The 21,430-nt window shown below is 41.1% G+C and overlaps 1 protein-coding gene across 9 annotated transcripts in view; it reads right to left on the bottom strand.

The window, feature by feature from the left end:
* ELF2 (E74 like ETS transcription factor 2) overlaps nucleotides 1-21,430 on the bottom strand; it is a 35,684-nt gene extending 14,254 nt beyond the window's left edge. For 2 of the 9 annotated variants that reach the window (XM_041411940.1, XM_041411944.1), the window contains exon 1: nucleotides 21,351-21,424. Coding sequence is in view for 5 of the 9 variants with exons in the window: in XM_041411936.1 (XP_041267870.1) it covers nucleotides 14,333-14,498; nucleotides 15,458-15,529 (238 nt within the window). In the remaining 4 variants the exon portion in view is untranslated. Of the gene's footprint in view, nucleotides 1-572; nucleotides 732-14,332; nucleotides 14,499-15,457; nucleotides 15,655-20,738; nucleotides 20,914-21,350 lie in introns of those variants that run through there. The other 7 variants (XM_041411939.1, XM_041411945.1, XM_041411936.1 and 4 more) reach the window with 6 other exon arrangements.

The following is a 21,430-nucleotide window of genomic DNA, read 5'->3' as shown; positions in this document are numbered from 1 at the left end:
CCGCGCGGGGCCCCGGGGGAACGCGCCGCTTCCGCTACGCGGCGCGCGTGGGGGAGGGGGCGCCACCGCCCCCCCGCGTCGCACACGTGGGGCCGCGGCCCCGCCGGCGGCGCCTCCTCCCGCCCCGCCGCCAGAGCAGAGTTTAAAAGGGCACGGGGGGCAGACACCGGAATAGCGGGGGACGCGCTTGGGGGTGCCGTGCCCGGGGAGACCGGGCCGCGGCCCTGTGCGCGGCGGCACTCGGCCTGCCCGCTCAGACAGCGTGGCGGCAGCGCTCGGAGCGAGGAGAGGGCCGGGAAAGGCAGGAGGACAACAGCCTCGCGCACTTCCTGGTTCTCGCCCCAGCTTCTAAGACCCCGCTAAACTCCTCCGCGCACCCCGCCGCAACTCCCGGCGCTGCCGCCCGCGCCGGGAGGCAAGTGCCGCGGGCCGGCCGCTACCAAGGTGATCACTTCCTGATTGCCCTCCATTGCCTCCCGCGCCGGAGCGCGACGTGCGCCGCGTCTTTCCCCCCCCCCGCCCCGGCCCGTCCCCGCTCCCGCCCCGGGTCGGCCAGGAGCGGCGCAGCTCACCGGCCCGAATGAGGAGGTCGAGCTGGTTCGTGGGTCCCTCATGCACGGATGCCGCCATGTTTACGCTGCCGGAGCGGCTTCACATTGACGGGCGGGCGCGCGCAGCGGCCGGCGGCGAGGCGCGCTCCCGCGGGCGGGCGGAGCGCTCACCGCCACGGCGCGCGGCGGCGGGAGCCGCTGCCCGCCCCAGACAGGAAGTGCCGCGCCGGCTCCCGCCGCACCGCGCGGCCGCCCCGCCGTACAGGCAGCGCCTCCGCGCACTGCTCCGGACGCGCCCCGGGGCAAGCACGCAGCGCAGCCCGGCCGAACGCCTTCCGCTCCATCTCTCCGCAGCCCTCGGCCATCCGCACCTCCGTGCCCCGGTGACACTTTCTGAGCGGGGCAAACCACCTACCGGTATAAGCCGGACAGTCTTCACTGAGGCGACCGCTGACACATTAACCAGATTTCTCCTTGACAAGTCCCTGGGGCACCTATGTTAGTAACAACTTGCCAGAAAAGCTCCGTGCCTGCAATCCACCTCATCTCCGTTAGAGTAACAGGGCTTATTCCAGTTAGCCAGAGGTCCCACCCATCCTTCATCTCTGAAAAGACTTGTGGAGTGAAAAACAGTTTCACTGCCCTCTTAATTAAACAAAACCCAAACCACTATCACCACTTTTTAGGGTTGCATCCTCTCCCCCCAGAAGAACACCTGTGGCAGTAAGGCCACAGCATTACCTGCCAGGCCCCTGGAGAGAGGCAGCAGTCAGGAGAACACACTTTCCACATTTCCTACCCACACCTTGTGGGTAGTATGTGATTACTCCCAGGGTAAAACTGCAGAGCTGCATACAAAGAGCAGCTGCACCAAGAAAAGCCAAGGATGTCTCACACAGAGCTATGCATGGAAATTACACACAGGAATTCCTTCATTACCATGACACACCTGAGTAGGCCTACATTGTTAAACCAAGGATCTAGCAAACACCTGCTGCCTATAGAGCCTTTCTGGAACACATAATCTTCACAGCTCCATGAAAACAAGGTGAAGGGATCCAGCTGCAATCTGACTACACAAACTCTTCCCCTCTCAAGTTTCAGTAGTCCTAGGACCTAGAGCAGAAGGAACAATTTAGAAGCAATTTTCCCCAGCACCGAAATCACAAAATAGTATCCAGCAAAAATCAACTCCAGCTGATAAATTCAGTGCTTCAAACTCTTGACAAATACTACTCCTCCACTACAGCACTCAAGACATTATAGGAATACATTTTCCTAACTGTATTTATACATAATGTTTATAATATACAAATAAAAAATCTGGCGTTTTGTAGATAGCAGTCATCTATTCCTGGGCATAAGGAATGAAATTTCTTCAGTGCCTCATCAGATAAAGAGCAAGACCTGCAAGCAACATCATTCACTCTCACATTCATGAGAGAAGCCATGATATCTAAGGATAAGTCTGTGCTAAAATTTTGCCAGTCAAGATTCTTCCACAGCCAGAAGCACAGACAAAAAAGGCACCTAGCCAGCTGTGAGGGCAAAAAGCTCTCATGCAGCTCCAGCTTTGCCAACAGCAGAATGCTCCTGTCAGCTTCTGTTATTCAGAGAGGTGGAACAGCAGTGCTAACAAGAATTCTTCCCATCAGCATATTTCCACTAGGGGACTCTGCTGCATTCTCCAGCAGAATTTTTCCTAGTGGAGACAAGCCCAAGAACAAGAAAAGACATTTCAGGTAGGCACACACTGAAATGTGCAATAAAATTTAACAGTCGTTCATTAGAACATACTCAGACTGAAGTAGAAGCCTTATGTGGTGTAGTGTAGCAACACCACAGCTTCAGCTTACATAGAGAGTACTGGAATAACCATGTAGTCCTGTCACTTTGTCCTGTGTACCTCCTGTTGTTAGAAACTCTAATTTACCCACACTTCAAGCAATAAAATACAGTTTAAAAGTTTGTCAGTTTAGATCCAGATGAAAAGCTGTACTGAGATGCTAAATGCCTTTGAAGATCCACACCCTTGTCAACAGGAGTTCACATTACCATACTTTGGAAAAGGTGCACTCATAGTTTTTTCCTTTTTTGATTGCTGTGTAATTCAGTGAGGATTGTTTACTGATTGCAGCTTTCAGTAAAAAACGGAAACATTTGACTCATACCCAATAAAGTTTTGCCTGAGATGTGTGGACTACTTGATTAAGTGCATGCAAGTAATTGGCATTGTGTAACTTTTGCTAAACCCAATAGGTCCAAAATGAAAAAAAAAAAGACAGAATATTAAACATTAAGTTCTTGGTTTAATACCAGTTTCTTAAGTAGCATTTATTTAGTACTGCAAGAACAGACTCAGCACAATGTTTGCCAATGCACATGAAATGGACTTGAACAGCTGCACACAAGTGCTCTGATACTTCCCTCTAACTGGATGCCCAAGGATTCCAGTCACTTGAAAATGAAAAGAATCTGAGCCTGTGCACTTTCAAGATTACTATGCAAAAAGCCACAACAAATTATGAAGTGACCTATGCATACCTTATCTGTATTAGTATTAAAGCATAATACTGTCTTTAAGGAGGAATGCAACTTTCTCCAAAAGTCCTGCAGTTTCATCTGTTTGAATTATATTATTTCTAGTATTTTATGAATGTTGATTGATTTGTCATGCTAATAAAATCTTATTATTTCAGGGGGAAAAAAAGTCAACAGGAAAAAAAGTAAATGTGCATTTAACTTTTTTATCTCTTTTAAAGCCTCCCTTCTAGGCTAAAAAAGAGGGCTACAAAATCTACTCAGTGGGTGGCCCACTGAAGCAAGAAATACTGTAATGGAACAGGGCCTCAGGAAATTGCAGAAATTTTATTTCTCTGGCATGAAAAAAACTAATAAAAATAATAAAAATATAGTAGAGGAACAGATTCTGGACCAGCATCACTCTTTGTCAGACAGAAACATGTTTATTTGCCCTAGTTTATTGATGACTGGTTTTTGTTTGTTTTTACTGTTACTATACACAGACTAAACTTTATTGTAATTTTTTAACACACAAGTTCAGCTGTCGAGATAGCCAGGTAGACCTTCATACTACGTTTACTAACTGCCAGGAAAAAAACCCAGTCAAAATGTTTAATAAGCTGGAAAGTTATTCAAAATTATGCTTCTAGTTACTACATTCCTGTTTGTCATAAGCTTTAAGGAACTTCAAGACAAGTGAATTGTATATCCATTCTTGTATAAACACAGGAGTAAAATATCTATCAGCTTATGCTTTCTGGTTAAGGGATATGGACAACTTTGTTCACAATAAAGGAAATGTAGGAAATTTATCACTTCTTCTCTGCAATATACACTAGTTAAAACTCATTCCGATTGTTTTGAAAAACCAAGAAACAATTAAAAAAAAGCAGCTGGATGTGACTAATTGCATCCAAAACAGCAGATATAAATTCAAAATCTGAAGAACTGATGGGTTTCATCAGATTTGCAGACTTGGATTGGAACAGAATCATCAATTATCTTAAGCATGTCCTTGAACAGTCCTCAAAACTAACAGAGCATTCAGGGCTTATAGAGCAATTGTCATTCTCCACTCCACAGTCCCCTATGCAAAGCTGCATTTCCTACAATTCCCACAAATATGATGAAAGCATTCTCTGATAACAGACTAGTTTTCTCTTGGAAAACTACTCCACAAGCACTGTAGCTTGAAATGCTAAAAGTACAGCCTTCCAATTGCACATTTCCTTCCACTGACAGCAAATAATTAACCAGAAAGAAAAAACTGTGTGCATTGAATTACTTTTAGCCCCAGAGGATTCCAGTTGTATTCTAGCAAGACAAAGCTACCCTGGGAAAAGGCAATCACAAAGCACTTGCTTATTCTTACAGAGGTGAGTTGTTTGAGTTAAGTAAGTGGAGGGTAGATGGCAATCTGTTTGTGTGCTGGTTTGGTATTAATTTATTAGTGGTGAAGTGGGAAAAAGTCAGCCACAGAAGTGGTTCTCTGTGAGGAGGTGCTTGCAGCTCCCTCCGTGCCTGGCAAAACCAATCCCTGGCTGGCTCTGAGACTTAGCCCACTGCTAAGCCAATTGAGAGAGCCAGGGCGGGGATTTGGGGGATGATCTCAACACAGGAGAATGGTTACACAGGTAGAGGAAGCGGGTACAAAAAGGGGTACATCAACTGGAGAAAATAAGGGGATACAAAATCAAAACTATTACAAAGTATTACAAAGTATAAAAGCACACCACAACAATATGATAACCACTATGATAACCATATTTAAGAACGAAAAACCACAGGAAGCTGTCTTGCTCCCTGCTCTCAAAAGGGTTGGGGGGGCCGGCTGGGCCCCCTTCCCAGGGGAGTCAGCCCGGGCCTCTTGCCAGAGGGGCCGCTGCACCCTGTCCTGGTGCAGTCACCGGGCCATGCTGCCGGGGGACATATCCTGGCACCGCGACCAGCTATGCAACCAGGGTGACGCCACACGGCTGCAGGTGTCTCTGCATGGCTCGCAGTGGACTTTATTTACTTAGCCGCTTTTAACCAGCCATGCTACGGACAGAAAGACTAAGCAGCGGCAGCAGTTTGTTGGGGTTTTTTTCAGCGTCCCACATGAAGAAAACGCATGGAGTGGAGCCTGCAGCCAGTGCAGCTTGTGCAGGGCTGGTGGAGACCACATGACCAATACAGAGAGAAGCTCAGCGAGCGATTCCTCCGTTGCGGGGCCTGGACAAGATGAACCTTCCAGCGCTGCAGAGCTCTATATAAACCATTTCAACTGATAGGACTTGAGAACAAACGAACCTACAAACACCAATTCTCTCCTGAGTTAGAGAAAAGGAAAAGGTGAAGACACGTGAAGAGAAGAACATGGTGACACTAAGGTCGGTGCAAAAGAGGGAGGGGGAGGGGGAGGAGAAGGTGCTCCAGACAGAGGAGCTGAAATTCTTCTGCAACCCATGATGAGGACTACAATAGAACAAATTGTTTCCCTGTAATTCGTGAAGTGCATGCGGGGATGCAGCATTCACCTACAGCCCATGAGAAAAAGGCACTCGTGCTGGAGCATGTGTGTAGAGGATTTTGTAGATAGTTAGCTAGCTAACAAAGATCATGCTGGAAGCAAGAAGGAGACGAGGATAAAAGCGGCAAGGTCACTGTGCCCTTGCCGAAACTTGAGGTTGTGGGAGAAGCTCGTTAGCTAGCAAGAATGAAGGAACGATAGTAGAAACCATAACAAGGTGAACACAAGAATGTAAACGTAGACGTAGTTGACTGATAAATGACTAACCAATGATGAGCTCAATTTTTGCAATATGCATTAGCCTTATTAACACTGCTATAAATGTGTGTGCCTATCCAATAAACTTTTGAGACTTGTTGTTCATCATCTGGTGTGCAAGTCTTCCTTCTCCATCACATGTGGATGCTGAAAAACTGTGATTGGGTGAGAGGTTTGAACAGAGAGAAAGAAGACTCTTGCTTTCAGAAACAGAGGAAAAGGACCCTTGCTTTTATACTAGAACACCTCATCCTTAAAAACTGCACCCCATAAGCTAAATGGCCCAAGAAAAGCAGTTGTGAGAAGACTGCTTTACCCGTGGTAGGGACTTCACGTTGCGAGCAGGTTTCGCGCGGACTATTTGCCATGAATATTAAAACTACGTTGGAAAACTTCACAATGAACTGTCTCCTGTAGGAAAGACCCCACGGCATAGCAAGAAACTCCTCTCCCTAAGTGAACTGAAGAAAGTTTTTAGAAGTGACAAACTGACTAATAATTCTGTGTTTTGTCTCTAGGCGCTGTCAGTGGGAAGGAAAGAAAGGCGGGGTGGGGGAGGAGGACGAAGGCGTTGTAATCATTTGTTTTTAGTTCTCATTATCCTCTTTTAATTCCGTTAATCATTTTGTCTTTATACCTTTCAAAATTTTAAGGCTGTTTTGCCCTTAAAGTGTTTTTGTCCTAATCCCTATGTCACCGCATGACTTTTTTTTCCCCCCTCCTCTGCTTAACTATAGCAGAGGAAAATGAATAAATTATTTTCCTGGGTGTATTGGCATTTGGCCAGCATCAGCCTAACACAGTCTGAGGGCATTATTTGCAGTCTACACTAGATATTGCAAGTGGTAACAGAGATAATCCTGAAACACCAACCACTTCAAAAAGCTGCAAGTAATTTCAGAAGTCCAGGCATGCCCTGTCCCAAGTGCCCAAATCACCTACTAATTTTAAAGTTACATAAAGGTCAGTTTTGCTCAGGATCCTAAAGAAATTCCCATCTAATAATTACAGAAGTAGCTGCTGTCTTCAACAGCAGGCCATCACTGTTGATAGCTATTACTGCATTACAAAGGTAACAATAGAAAGAAGCATTTTTAACAGTTAAATGCCAGAAAACATACAAGAAGATGCAGCCATCTGTTTTATCAGCACATCAACTAATCATTACCATCCACTGTGGATTTAACAGTAGAAAATGTCCAAATAACAAAATAATCACGAAGTGTCCCTGGAAGATGCAGGGAAATATTGAGGAAAGTGGTCCATGACTATGCCAAGCTCATTTTCTTGACTAAAGTCTAACAATGCCAAAGTCTGTCACAATCTGCACCTTTGTGTGAACTCAGAGTCCTGATGTCACTATTCATACTGCAATTAATGATTCCAAACAGAAAAAAATCAAATGTATCCTCAGGATTTGGCACTACTTCTGACAAACTGAAAAAGAGTTAATCAAAATAGCAAATGTCTACACTCCAGCATTATTATGCATGCAGAGTAAGAAAATTCAGCTGTCTTGAAAAAAATTAAAAAAACCAAACTACCAACCCACAAACAATCAATATTTAAACTTCCCTCCTTTATAAGGAAATTCTTTCCAGGGCAGTCTATTAGACAATGATTAGTCAGGTATTTGCATAGCACTCTATATGATTTTACAAAATTAACAGTATTTGAGACTGGTAATAGGCTGGCATATAAACTATGCCACACTTGAGCAATTTCTCTGTCCCAGATGCATCATTTTGAAGTCCTTCAGGTTTTTCTGATAACAATAAACATCTATTCTACAAGTCCACTGAATGTTTTTACAGACTAAATGTCCTGCTCAAACACGGCTTTATTCTCATCCTAGAGTCTGCTGTCAACTACAATCTCCCTTTTAATATGCAGATCACCTTTAAAAATTATTCATGTCAATAGTTTTTCATTATCTTTTGATCAATAAACACCACTAACTCTTGTGCACTCATACCACAATGGGTTTGGATGTCCCATTGCTTTATAATTTCAAGGTAAAAACCCCCAAATTTTTCAGCTTACATTAGTAAAATACTGTGGCTGCGTCTTCACAGTAACAGCCTACAAATTCTCACTCCCAGCTGCAACTAGAATAGGGAGTTTGGAGGAGAATCCATCTGTGCATCTGAAGTCCAACCCATAATGCCCCACATCAGCAAACCGTTGAATTAGCCTCACATCAGCCTCAGAAAAAGAAAATTTTGCCTGAAATGTGTAGTTAAATTAGACTTTATTACAAAATAGTTAGTCTTGCAGCATGCTTTCAGTATGAATGGAGCACTGAATGCTACAAGGCAGAAACCTGAAATCTAGAATGAAATGAACACCACAACCTGCCTGTCACCATTATGTTAAAATACTATTGTCCAAGGAGCAGTTGTAGAGCTCTTTTCCTTAATTTCTCAGAAAAGAGAACACCAACAAAGATGACATAAAATCAAAGCTGCAGTTGCATTTTGTTTCTGAATTAAGAATGTTACTGAAAACAAAGATGTGTATACCCTTGGCATAACTGCTCCAAGCACTACACAATAGCTCATGCAAGAGGAGGGGAATAATTTTGCCTCACTGTCATCAACATTTAACCACTAAAAGTACAATAGATTTCTTGGCAAAACAAGGATTCACATGGATACAGTAGCAGTACCAGCATGGCGTGTAAAATAAAATTTGTTGACATCCAAAGGACAAACTCTTACCCCCATTAATGTGTAGGAGGCATCTAATTCTTGCAGCAGAGCAAGCAAAGTTTTATCTTGTTTATCTAGTGCATAGGCTTCATCTTAGCTCTTTGAGGAATGTCGCAGCTGCAGTTGCTCTGAAGCTGCACAGATAAATCCGGCCATAACTGCACCCAATTTGGCTAACCTAGTTCATTCTAGAATAAAAGTAAACAAGTGCCCAGGTGAAGCAATGATAGGTTGGATTTGAACTCAGACAAGGAACCCCAGGCAATCCCATTCAACCCTGAATGCAGATATATCACTGGCCAGTGAGCTGGGCAGTGCTGAGACCCCAACTATCTGGTTGTTCAAGCATGGGAATTCTGAACCCCCTATAAAAGGGGGCACCCAAGGATAAACAGTAGCTGTTGTCACATGATCTCAGTTCATTCAGTCGTGTGTCTGTCTCCAAGCTGCGACCCTAACGTAATAGAGGAAGACAGCGCCAACTTAAAATGAGAGTTTAATCATGTTGTTAGAATGTCCATACTCTTTGTTTTTTTGTAGTCAGCACTGTCCTTTAAAGCAAGTGGTCTCTCTGCATGTGTGAAGTTCTCACTGAGCTGTCAGTGTAAGAAAATGACATTCAGTCAATAGGGTATGTCAGCACTAACAAGAAGTACACCAGATGCTTGTGTTAACTCATTTTTTCTAAGAAGCAGTTTAATCAAATAATGTCTGGCCAGAATGAATTCTAACACTGTTTTATCTATCCCTGACACACACATACCATAATTGCAAAAGTTTGATTCTAACCAGATCTAATACCAAGTTCTTAATAGATTATATTTAACTGATGAAAATTCATCTGAAAAACCACACAGTTCACAAACTCAAATTTCTATAAGGGACAACAGAAGGAAGCAGTTTTAATCATAATAAGGGAAGACATAAAGTCAGAAAGAAGGACAGGCAGTAACTAAAGACTGGACACAGAGATGCAAAGCTGATTCCCATGGGGATAACTGTGTAACTAGTGATCTGAAATTTCCTCTGAGAAAGATGATTTCCCTAAACTATGTATTTTATTTATCCATTTGTTTTAACTGGGGGAGAGTTAAGCCTAAACACCCTGTTGATTCAACATCCTCCCTCCTTAAGAATGGCTATCAATTTACATGATAGTTTCAACTGAACTTCCTGGTCTTTGTAGCCCAATACTTTTCCATCCTGGAAAGGGTCATTTTCAGATCCACATTATTTTCATGCAGATCTTCCATCCCCCCGTGGCAATAAGAGTTTTAGAATCGAAACGGACTTTCAGCTTTTACCACAGGGAGGATTTCTGACAGGACATGAAATTTAAAAATCTGGTGACAGTTCACAAATTGAATGACACTTCAGCTTCTTGAAAATAGTAGTTTTGTTTCTTCTTTAATCTTAAAGCTGTGATGAAAAAATAAATCCCCAAGCTTGTACTTGGTGCTTTGATGATTAATTAAAAAAGGGGAAAAATAATACTCACACAAGATGTTAGAATCACTAAAACAATTAAATCAGGGTCTACACTGGCAATACTTAAATACTATCTCAGTTAACCAAAAGAGTAGGCATTCTCCATGTCCAAGATCTGCAGACCATGACTCTGTTACCTTCCACACTGCTCCTATGGTAAATTCCAAAATTAGATTACTCCATTATATCCACGTTACAGGTTCCGTGTGGTGACGAAATAAACAGAATTGTAGCAATTGTTAACTTTAGACACACTGCTCCTTTAAAGAAAGCAGCTCCTGGTATTGTGCAAACTACAAATGTTTTGTTAAATAAATTCTAAAACTGAAGGGCTAATTACTTTTAAGGAAAAAAACCTGCAGGAAATGAAAGCCAATAGAATTTGAGCGTTATTAAAAACTTGTCAAGAAGGATGTGTCTTTTTTGATATAAACATGTTCACTGTTGCAGGAAACAAAATTTTAAGGCTGTAACTCAGTTCTCAATGATCTAAAGGTACCACTCCCAAGAACATCAAACAAAAAAGAAAGAAATTCAAATACTGTGTCAATCTAACGATTTTATTTCCCCTTCCAATCATTACAAAAGACACTCACTACTTCCAGAAAGAATGTCATAAGGTCACCTGAAATGACCCAGATTTCTATATTTTGGGTTTTTTTCTAGAAAACTCCTTTTTCTATTCCAAGCAAATAGGCATATTTTTCTAGAATAAAAACAATGAACCACTAAGTCTTTCTTGTTTGCTGAAAGACACTTGGCTTTTACTTCTGTAGTTAATGGATTAATTTTACAGTTAAAGAATTAATTATAAATAATGATCCTTGATTAATGAATCAAGATAGATTAGTGGGAAGGAGTCTGATGGAGGCAAAAAGCCCCATACTCCACTAGAATTAACTTAAAATTCGTGAGTACTTATAATGATCATATAGTATATTTTATTTGAATTGTGGTTTTATAAATGCAAGAAGTTTTGTAATTAAAAACAAATTGTAGACCCTGACTCTGCCCTTGGCTCAGCACTGACTGTCGTTACAGTCCACACAGTCTCAAATCCATTCCTAGAACAGCAAACCACAAGTAGAACCATTCAGTGCACAGCATAGATCATCTCTTTAGTGTCCTAAGTAAATTTTCCCACAGCAGCTACCCTACAACATTTTTTACACAGGCTACTAATCCCTGTCTCTGGAGGCTAGAATAATGCTGTATTTTAATTATAACGCTTTAGATTAACTGCAAAGTAGCCTGAGGCTATTTGAATGTGTGCTGTAGTGCTATAAATCACGTAAATCAGTAGTCATTGGAATTGCCAATGAATCGTAACAAGAAAAGGAAAAAAATCAGGTCCATGGCCAACAGGAAAGATACTGAAAAGTGGGGGTGTATTATGTGAAAAGGGATCCTTTTCAAGTGCTGCCGAGGGTTCTTTAAGATGGATTTTAGTATTTACCATGCTGTCTGTATAACCTAGAACCACAAAAGGCATTAAGTCTACTCATTATTGGTGCAACAAGGATACATTTATCAAATAACATGAACATTTTTGCAGCAATTAATTCTGTCATTTATGAAGCAGAAACTATTGAGACTACTTTAGCAATAACGGATTTTTCTTCTAAGATATTCAGAAATCAAACTGTTGCACCTCTCTAAACTGGGATCATTAGCATAATAAAGGCACGTACTTCAAAAAATTAGTACCTTAAAATGCTCTTTAAGCATTGTACCGTGTTTATTGCCTTAGCCTGCTTTCTCATTAACAATTACCATGGCACCTGTTACCACCCTACAGTAAATTGCTACCTACCCACAGCCCAGTATCTCTACTACAAAATTAAAATTTAAAAACAGCGCACTCAGATTCACTGTCCCGCAATTCATTGCTAACAATGGTGCATCACCAAAATTAATGTTTCTTGGTGTTTTCATACTTTCTCTCTGCCCATCTTACCTCTCCGTATGAGAAATAATTCAGAAAGACTCCTGCCTGTGTCAAAACATGTCACTCACAACACATGCCCCACAAGACTGCCTCCCTCAGAACAGCCTAAACCAAGCACTCCTTTCACCACTGGACATGAGTTCTGTATAAGGACCACTACTCACTGTCATGTGTAAAAACCACACTGGATTAATAGGTGTATACACTACACAAATAATACTTAAAAGATGGACTGTAGGAATGGGTGTGCATTCATAGTTTTTAAAATCTTAATTAATTTTAATTTCTCCTCCACTGTTTATTGTCTTCTCGCTGCCCATTAATTTTTAGATCAAAACTATCAAAACAAATAAATATTTGAACTGATTTAAATATATCATTATCTTATAATACTAAATTTTTAAGAACATATTAATGTCAAACTGTGAAAACAAAAGCAACACAGAAAACATCAAGAAACTACACACAGTCAAGACACATCTCTTACCATCTCCAGCCATATCACCAAATTATCCGATCAACTGCTCTATAAATTTTAAGACTAACTTTCAAATATCAAGGCTTGGAAGCACTTGTGTCCCTTTCTTTGAACAGCAGCTTACATAAAACAATTCCTATAGAAGACCTACAAGTTTTTAACTGTAATTTCCCCCAGTTTATTATGGCCATAAAATTATGCTTAAAAACATAAAGAGTTCATTTGCAGCAGCTCTTTATCCAATCTGTTAGCCATTAATTTAGCCATTTATCTACAAAAATCTTACCAGAAACAGCATATTTAATGTTTAAAAAACAACTTCTGAATAAAAAAACCTTTGAAGTATAAGCTCTTAAAAAGTTTTCAAATATCAACTTTAGTTGTAAAACTCAGTTTGGGAAGAACACTTTCACTTCTCACTTACCTTATCCTCAGAAGTTTGAGAAATACATTATTTTATAACTTCTCTTTATATTTATTTGTTGAACTTCTAATTAGCCTATTTCTTTCAAAACGTGTTTCAGTAAACTGGAATTGTATGTACTGTCCCAAAACCTGCATCACTAGCTCATGCTCAGCTTCTGAAGTTGATGCCTGCAATTTTTGCTGCAGTGCTACAGGATAACATCCAACTTGAGAAGGATGCATGAGCAATTGCATCCACTGTTTACTGAGAAATCTGCACTGAAACGTACCTAATCTGATAGGAATGCATACAACCTTAATGGGATGCCAAGTTAAGCAGCTGAGACAGTCTCTCACCTTTATTTTGCTTTCCTGACATCACGAATTTAAACACCAGCTCTAAATAAGGCAGCTGCAGAATAGGAGCATATGCTACCAATGTCAAGTGGGTCTCACCAGTTACATATGGAGTGCCCAAGAAGACCTGTCCTTTGGTTGCAGTTCTATGTGCTCCCTACTCCAACACTCTGCTAATCCAGCAGAAATTTAATTCAACAAAAATACAAAACAGTTGAGGGTCTTCTTGCTATTTTTCTTCTTGTAAAATTAGCATAGAGAAGTATGAGAAGCAACACAAGAGAGCAAGAGGGAAGGACAGCAGGAATCACAGTCCAACAGGTAGAGGTTATTAGGCTACTATAGCAGCACAGCTTTTGTTTCTGCAGACACTTTAAACACCCTTTGGTGCCCCTCAGAAAATGCAAATCTCCTGATCATGTTCTTTGGAGAGAGGGTGTACAGAAAGATTTGTGTTTACCACTAAACAGTTAATCTTTCACAGCAAAGCTCTACTCCTTTCTTCATTCCTAACTTGTTATTTTATAGATAGATATGTTAATTTCAATGTATTAGGCTTTTTGCCCATAAAGGGACATCCCAACTCCATTCCCCCTAGCCACCCACTCCTGCAACCAAATCAGCAATAATAAATTCTTGCACCGAAAAGGCAGGATAGGAAGGGACAGACAGGAAGGGACAAGAGTTGGAAGATGGGGTAAATAGAGCCACACAATACCTATTTACAGCTGCCCTGCAGTTGTGTGGCTCACACACAGTGTGAAACTGAATTCTAACCAGCTTCCTGGCCCAGCTGATTTTTAAAAACTCCAAGTTTAGCTGTCTAGTAAACTCCCTGCAAAAATATGTAGCAAAGACATAACTGAAGATCTGCCTGCTCTAGAGGGAGGAGACACAGTGTTACAATGCAGCATCCTGAATGTAACCTGACATTTTTACCTACTAAGGTAATCCTGTCACCAATGAAACCTAAGTAAAACTAAGCTTAGAGGAAAGAGATGTGAACCCATGCCAAGACCTTCATCCTGTGAGTAGACACATTCCTTGGGGATTTCTAAAAAGAAAAAAACTTCATGGAAGAAAAGAATTAAGTAAGTCTACCTGTTTCCACAGTTTCAGTCTCAATTTCTTGTTCCTCTGCTACATCTTGCATCAGGTAAGTCTCATCATCATAAACCAGGACCTGAGCAGCGTAACCCTGTTCTAGTCTGGCACTAGGAACTGGCTCCACAACCACTGCTGGGAATTCAGACACAGGCTCATTTTCCTATAGAAAGGGAAAAAAAGGAAAGGAAAGAAAAAAAATTGCTCTAAATACTGCACTATTGAACTCTATGCCAATGTCTTCCTCTTATGTTCCTAAATTCTTTATGAAATAATGATAATATTTTCAAGTATTTTTAAAGGAAATTTTCTTCCAAAGCAAGAGATTAAAAGAATAACAGATAGCTATCAGCCATTAGAGGGGGCTTTCTAAATCTCAAAGTCTTCCTCAGTTTAAGACAAATTCAAAGCACCAGACAGCTTAAGATACTAGAAAACAGCACACTTTCTAATGAAGACACTGAACTGTGGGAAGTGTTTCTCCTTCCTCTGCTTGATGAAAGGTAACAAAGGCTTTGACTATGCACTGCAAGGTACCTACATCTAACCTGTGTCTTTCAAACACGTTTTGGGTTAAGTGCTGAAGTTATTACAGAAGAACTGACCACTTCAAAGCTTGTATGCTCATCTCTACTGATTTAAGGATCAAAATGTCTGTAAAATCTGTATAATCAGTTAGTGTTGCAGAAGTAGAACCTTGCCAGATTATCTTTATTAAAAGCTACAGAAGAGTAGAATATATTTATTATTTGTTGATAAGAATGCAAAATACAGTAAAATATGCTGTGCTGGCTAACTCTAAAAGAGGTTTGTGAATTGTTCTGCTCAACTTGTTCTATACCTCACATCTGAGATCTTTAAAGAAAGCTTAGTACAGAATATAATTTTGTAAACCCACTCTACAGTTGTACTGCTGACTTCAAAACTTCCTGCTTCCACTGCTTGACAACAAATTCTTCTACTAAAAGATATCTGAAAAATAGCTGCAGTCTTCCTCCTTACACAACAATCTCAGATCCATTTTATCTGTTTTCACAGCAAGTTTACAGCGAAATTTTCTTTCAAGTTAAGATAAAAGGTTTCAAAGTTTGATAGTAAATAAGCACTATTTACTTTTCTAACCTCTTGATTTTTTATTTCATTGCTGTCAAACTCCAGGGCAGGACCTCCATTGTCAATCACTACTGATGTCATGGTGCATCCCCCGAAGATTCTTTGAGAACTGTTATCTCTCTTGAAGATACTAATGCTGATAATTTTCAGGATATCAAAGGCTTGAATTCACAGTCCACTGCTCTTAAACAGCTAGGCAGAGGTTGCTGAAACACAAAATAATTTTAAGTTATTTGCATAATTTATACTCAAAAGTCTTCCAATGTTTATGAAATCTCTTGCATGCTGCATCTCTACATCAAAATAGGGCATCAGCAAACACTGAGATCAGTGCTTTATAACAAAAGACAGAATTTGGCCCAAGATTTTAATAAAATCCATCCATTAGAAGGCTGCAACAATTACTGAGGTCTGCAAGAAAACAGGACAGTCTAATATGCATTGAAGAAAGAAATCATCATCAGTACTCCAACGGGCAAACTCAAAGAGTCTGCTTTTCAATAGCAGGAAGCTGATTTAAACTAAAGTAATCCTGCACATTTAGGGAAATGCTTGTTTGGATTCATGCAGGGTAACAGGGTGCCCTACAGGCAAGGTTACACTAACAAAAATTACAAATGCTGATCTCCCCAGTCAGAAGCAAACTAAGCAAGGAATAGGCATAAGATACTTTTCAAAAGAAAGAAAAAATATACGCAATTTAGAAAAAAAAAAAGGCTTTTTTTGCTCACAAAGGCAGTCCACTCTACATGACAAAGCATGACTCATACCTAACTATATTTTATTTGTAACAGCACAAACCGCCCCCCCCAAAGTTACTACTTTATTTTTCATTGTTTTAATTGTAAAGCTAGCACCACTTTTAGATGAAGAAGAAACCTAAGACCTCCTCTGCTCCCCAAACAAGACTCAGGCTGAAAAGCCTTTAACAGGCATCTGCTGGAGCCATATACACCTGTCACCCTCCAGATTTTTTAGAAGAAAAAGCATATTCCTTACCTATCCAAAAGTCTTTGAATTTAAAAACTATGTTAAGCAGAAAAACAATTGCTTATTAATACACTAAAATAATTAATCAGAAGAAAAAAATCCATTTTATTGCAATACCTTTTCTTCTTCTAGTTTTCCATTTATATACAGAATAGAAATATCGCCAATGAACCATAACCCAAAACAGAAGTCTAAAGAAATTAAATTGTATTTTAATTTAGAAGCACAGACATTCTAACCTGTTTCAAACATCAGCATTATTCCTGCAACTCAGACTCGCAGCTCAGTGAACATACAGTGCTTCATATGGTACCTCTGCTTAAGCACATCACAAAGCTAATTTCATTCTCATGCAGAATATTAATGCCAACCAACAGTCAGTAATAATAAATATCAATGCAAATAAATCAAATACTAGGCCACATCTACTGTATATTTATATTTTAGGTACGATAATCCCACACAGATGGCCAAGTAACTGCCAAATTGCATCAACTGAAAACACTCAATACTGTTTACAAGATCAGGTTCTCTCAAAAACATGTTATTTCTGTCTCCTAGGTTACAAAAGGTTTCGATTACTTTTATGCTGATCTATCTCTATGTGAATCACCAATTTCCTATAAAAATGAAGTTAAGGCAATGCAGAAACATAAATAATAATCCTCATTTTCCAGTTGGGGCAGAAATCATAGTAAGGACCTTCCAGGGGAAAGAAAGTACACAGGAGAATGTGTGAGACGCTAAATCTCAGCATTCATTAAAAAAACTGTATCTTCAGACTGAATACGTGGAATAGTCCATCAAGGTACTCAAAGTCTTTATAATAGGATTTGAACTTCATATTGACGTTCAGTCAGCAATTTTTTCAAAACTCTGCCAGGGTAGAGAAAACAACAAGCCCACTCATCAGCAAGCGAGAAGGCAAAAGAGTTTCAGTTCAGTCTGGTTTGGAAGTTCTAAGTTAAAGCAGACACTCAAAGACACCCCCACACCTACATATATGTGAGATTCCCACAGACACAGCCCTTTCTCAATGAACCAGCACTTCCCTTCTTCCCTTTCCCTAAGGAGTATGTCTCAATGGAAGACTTTTTGCTTCTCTCTCAAATTTCAGCAGGACACTGAATCTATTCCTCATCCCCTCTCTAGCAAGTCCCAACTCATTAGAGTCTTGTAAAAGGAAAATGCTGCCTGGTCACTTCCAGGAATCAGCTGAGAAATTCACAATTCCCAAGACTAAGTCAGCCAAAAAGGCCAAAAGACAATTAGACTCAGACTCTTAAAGTAAGAGATGATTCAGGTTTGTAAGAAACTAGGCTGTCCCCCGTGATACAATAAGCAAGCAGGTTCACGGAAGCTGGTTCGAAGTACAACTGGTTTTGAATTACAGAACAACCTGCAGAAAGATTAAAAATAAAACCAAAAAAATGCACACTAAAAATTTAATTCCTCTCTGGATAGATGCTTACAGTAAAGCAAAATAGAGAATAACATCAGAGGAGAAAAAAATAAATTTAACATTTCCAAAGGAAATTACCAAGTCATGTTGTTACAGTTCTGACCACTTCTGTTCTTCCTGGTAATGGAAAATTCAGAGAAAAAACTAGTTCTGAAACATTTGGAAAAACCCTTACAACCATAAAAACATCCTTGTTGTTATTTTTATACATATCTCATGGGAAAACAAAAATAAATCTACATGCTCCCATCAACAAATAATAAAAAACAAAACCCCAACCAAACAAAATATTCTGAATCTTAAATACTTTGCCCCAACAGCAAGAAGTTTCTAACATTTACCATTACAAAACACACAACAAAGACTCAAATTTTTTATAACTTTCACTGGTCAAGACAATCAATTAGAGCAAGTCTTCAGAGGTTACAGCGCACTTGCAATAAAGGCTGCAAAATACCAGTTCATTCACATATTGAATAGTACATTTATCTGACCTACATTATGTATCCAAGTGTGTGCCTACAAGAAATCCAAACTCTCGTGTGTTCCTGGCAGAAAGCTTAAAACCACTGCAAATCACAACTGTGATGAACACGTCCCAGTAAAAACAGTATCTTAAATTGATTCTCCTATGCATAACTACCTATCAAATTAACAGGGAAGCAAACATGCAGTTCAACAGAATAAAAGATGATAATTGAAAAACAGTGTGGAAAGGATGGTAGAGAAGGTCATCTCTTCTAGGCCAGACTTCGAGTGAAGTTATTTAGGACTGATTTCAGAACAAAACTCTAAGCCTGCAAATAGTTTTAGCACACTTTCATTTTAACTATAAAAGAAACTAGCAAAAAAAACCCTCAAAACACAATGCTTGAAAAAAGATGCCTATACACAAAAACAAGACAAACCCACAGAAGTCTGGGCAGCAGTGACCAGAGGCAGCTGCTCCTACAGCACTCAGAACCACCACAAGAGTACTTGGAACAACATCCCCCTTTTATTCCAGTCGCATCCTAAATCCTGACAAGAGATTTATGCAGGTACCTACACAGATGCATCTACAAGTGCAGGACTCCAGCTAGAAGTATAGAAGTAGCATCACATACAGGTTTTTTTGGTTTTTTGGGTTTTTTTTTTCCAAAACAGCCTTCTTTTGGTTTAATAAAAAAAAAAAAAAAAAGAAAAAAAAGTTAAGAAAGTTGGCTTGAAAATTAAGCTAGTTGCACAAGCAGAAATACATCAGCCAAGATCACTGCAGAATCCCATTAAGAGGAACAAGGCTTTCTAAGGGCACTAAGGTGTTCTTTCATAGGTAGAACCTCAAACACAGCAGTAAATGCCACTATCATTCTGATACATGTAAACCATAGAACACTCTGTAAAACATTTCATGTTGACTGAAACATCTTTTTAAAGATGTTTTCCCAGATCATATTTACAGCTCTGGCTATCTGATTCACACAGGCACATGCAGAAGATATAGCAAATTTGCTTTCTTTTTCTGAAACTCAACAAGTCTAAGAACTGAAAAATTAAGTTACTGAAAAAGCTGTCTGAACAGAAAAAAAACCTCCTAAACTTCTTGCTAAAGTTTGTTGAACAGGTTATATCAAAATTAGGACACAAAGTAAATCTTTGCATCCATGAGGTCAGGGGAGCATGGAATCCATGCAGTTTACAGTACCTCACAATTTAGACTAAGCACTAAAATTTATAAAATACAAATCAAAATAAGGAATGTGCAAAGTAATTCTAGCCACACAATATTTCGTAAGTTTTCGTACAAAAAAAGCAGTAAATTTATTCTGAATGCACAGAACTATGGATCAAATTAACGATGCATTGCTTCCAGGAAAGCACTAGAAGACCTCCTTCCATACATATATAATTTGATAATCTGAACATCCAAAGTTTGCTGTGAAACCTCAAAAGCTAAAGCTGATGAGCCCCAAAACATGTAAGCTTATAATCACTTAGAAACTATTAACGTTCTGCAAAAAGCTTTGTGGCTTCAGCAGGCTTCTTCTGGACCTTCCTGCATCTCATCCTATTAGCAGGCTCTCTTCCTACTGCTCTCTATTTAAAGATACCCTGTAACCTTCTCTTCCCTCTGACAAGTCTCGCATACTTTCCCTTAACTTGTACCTCTCTTTCCAGCGAATTGATTCTTGGTCCTCAATAATCATTTCCACTCCCCCACAAGCCAGAGTAGTGAGGAATTATTCATCACTTTACATAATAAAGCAGCAGAGACTATTAAATTAAATGGGGAGGATGTAGGTTTAAAAAACAAACCCCAACACACACTCCAAAAAGAAGCAGTGTGCAAAAATTCCATAATTAGTATTGGTAGCATATTCTAGAGATCAAAAACTTGTAAGATTTAAGTTAGACAGCTTTATGAAGGTAAAGCCCCCGAGTTGCTTATGAGACTATTGAACACAAAGATATGTGTAACAGTCTAAACTTCAGGCACCTTCTGAACCAGATACTACTGAAACCTGAGAGATTAAGAGTATGTCACTGATGCCACCACACAAAAGAACTATCCTTTTCCCAGCACCTTTCTGAAAGCAACTAACCCTGTCCACTATAAGAGAGGAAATGAGAGGAGAAGGAAGAGCAATAAGGACTAGATCCAGAAGCTGTTTTTAAACTTGCAGTAAGGTTGTGCTGCCTTTGCTAAAGAAGTTAAATAACAAAAGAAAAGTCACAAGAAAGGTAACAGTGACCGGCTGCGGAGGGAGCAGGCAGAATGAAAAACTAAATTATTCAAGTGGGGAGAGACAAGAGGGAACACATCCAAAAAGGTAACAGATAAACACGAACTGGGCTCACCCAGTACGACGTTTTACAGTCGCGGTATAATGAAAAGTACGCCAGACTTCTGCTGTTTATCAGTGGTGCAAGCAGCGCAGGGTGCACAGCGATCTCAGGGACGAAGCACGGGAGGAGCGATCACGCATGACAGCGAGTGTCCAGCACGCCCGGGCTGCCATGTTCTCCTGACGCCCTGTGTAAACAAGGCGCTGCCCCTTGGCGCTGCCCCAGCCGCCTCCCGCTCCGCCGCCGCCCCGCTCCCAGCACAATACGGCCCGGCCCGGCCCGGGAGGCCACGCTGCCCCGGGCTGTTTACACTGACAGCGCCGGGCACCGCCCGCCGCCCCGTCCGGCGGGCGCGGACCCCGCGGGCAGCTGGGCCGGGGGAAGCGGGACGGCCCCAGCTCCTCCGCGGCACCCCGCGTGAAACCGAAAGTGTAGCTGCGGAGGCCAGCGGGTGGGAGGTGCCGCCGGAGCGGCCCCCGGCCCCGCCACCTCGAGGCCATCCCACACACCCCGGCGGCCTCCCCCGAGCCAAGGCGGCCCCGCGGCCCCTCGGCAGGACAGCTGCCGCCTGTCAGCGCCCGCCCGCGGCGGCGGCGGCGGCAGGAGCCGACACCGCGCCCTTACCGTGGCCGTGCGCTGGGAGGCCGCGTCTGTCGCCCGCCCGAGCCGGGAGCAGGAAGCGCTGGCGCCGCCCGGGCAGAGCC

Source organism: Onychostruthus taczanowskii, unplaced genomic scaffold (genome assembly GCF_017590055.1).
Source record: "Onychostruthus taczanowskii isolate IOZ18803 unplaced genomic scaffold, ASM1759005v1 scaffold38, whole genome shotgun sequence".
Lineage (NCBI taxonomy): Eukaryota > Metazoa > Chordata > Aves > Passeriformes > Passeridae > Onychostruthus > Onychostruthus taczanowskii.
This window is presented reverse-complemented; position numbering and strand designations above follow the sequence as displayed.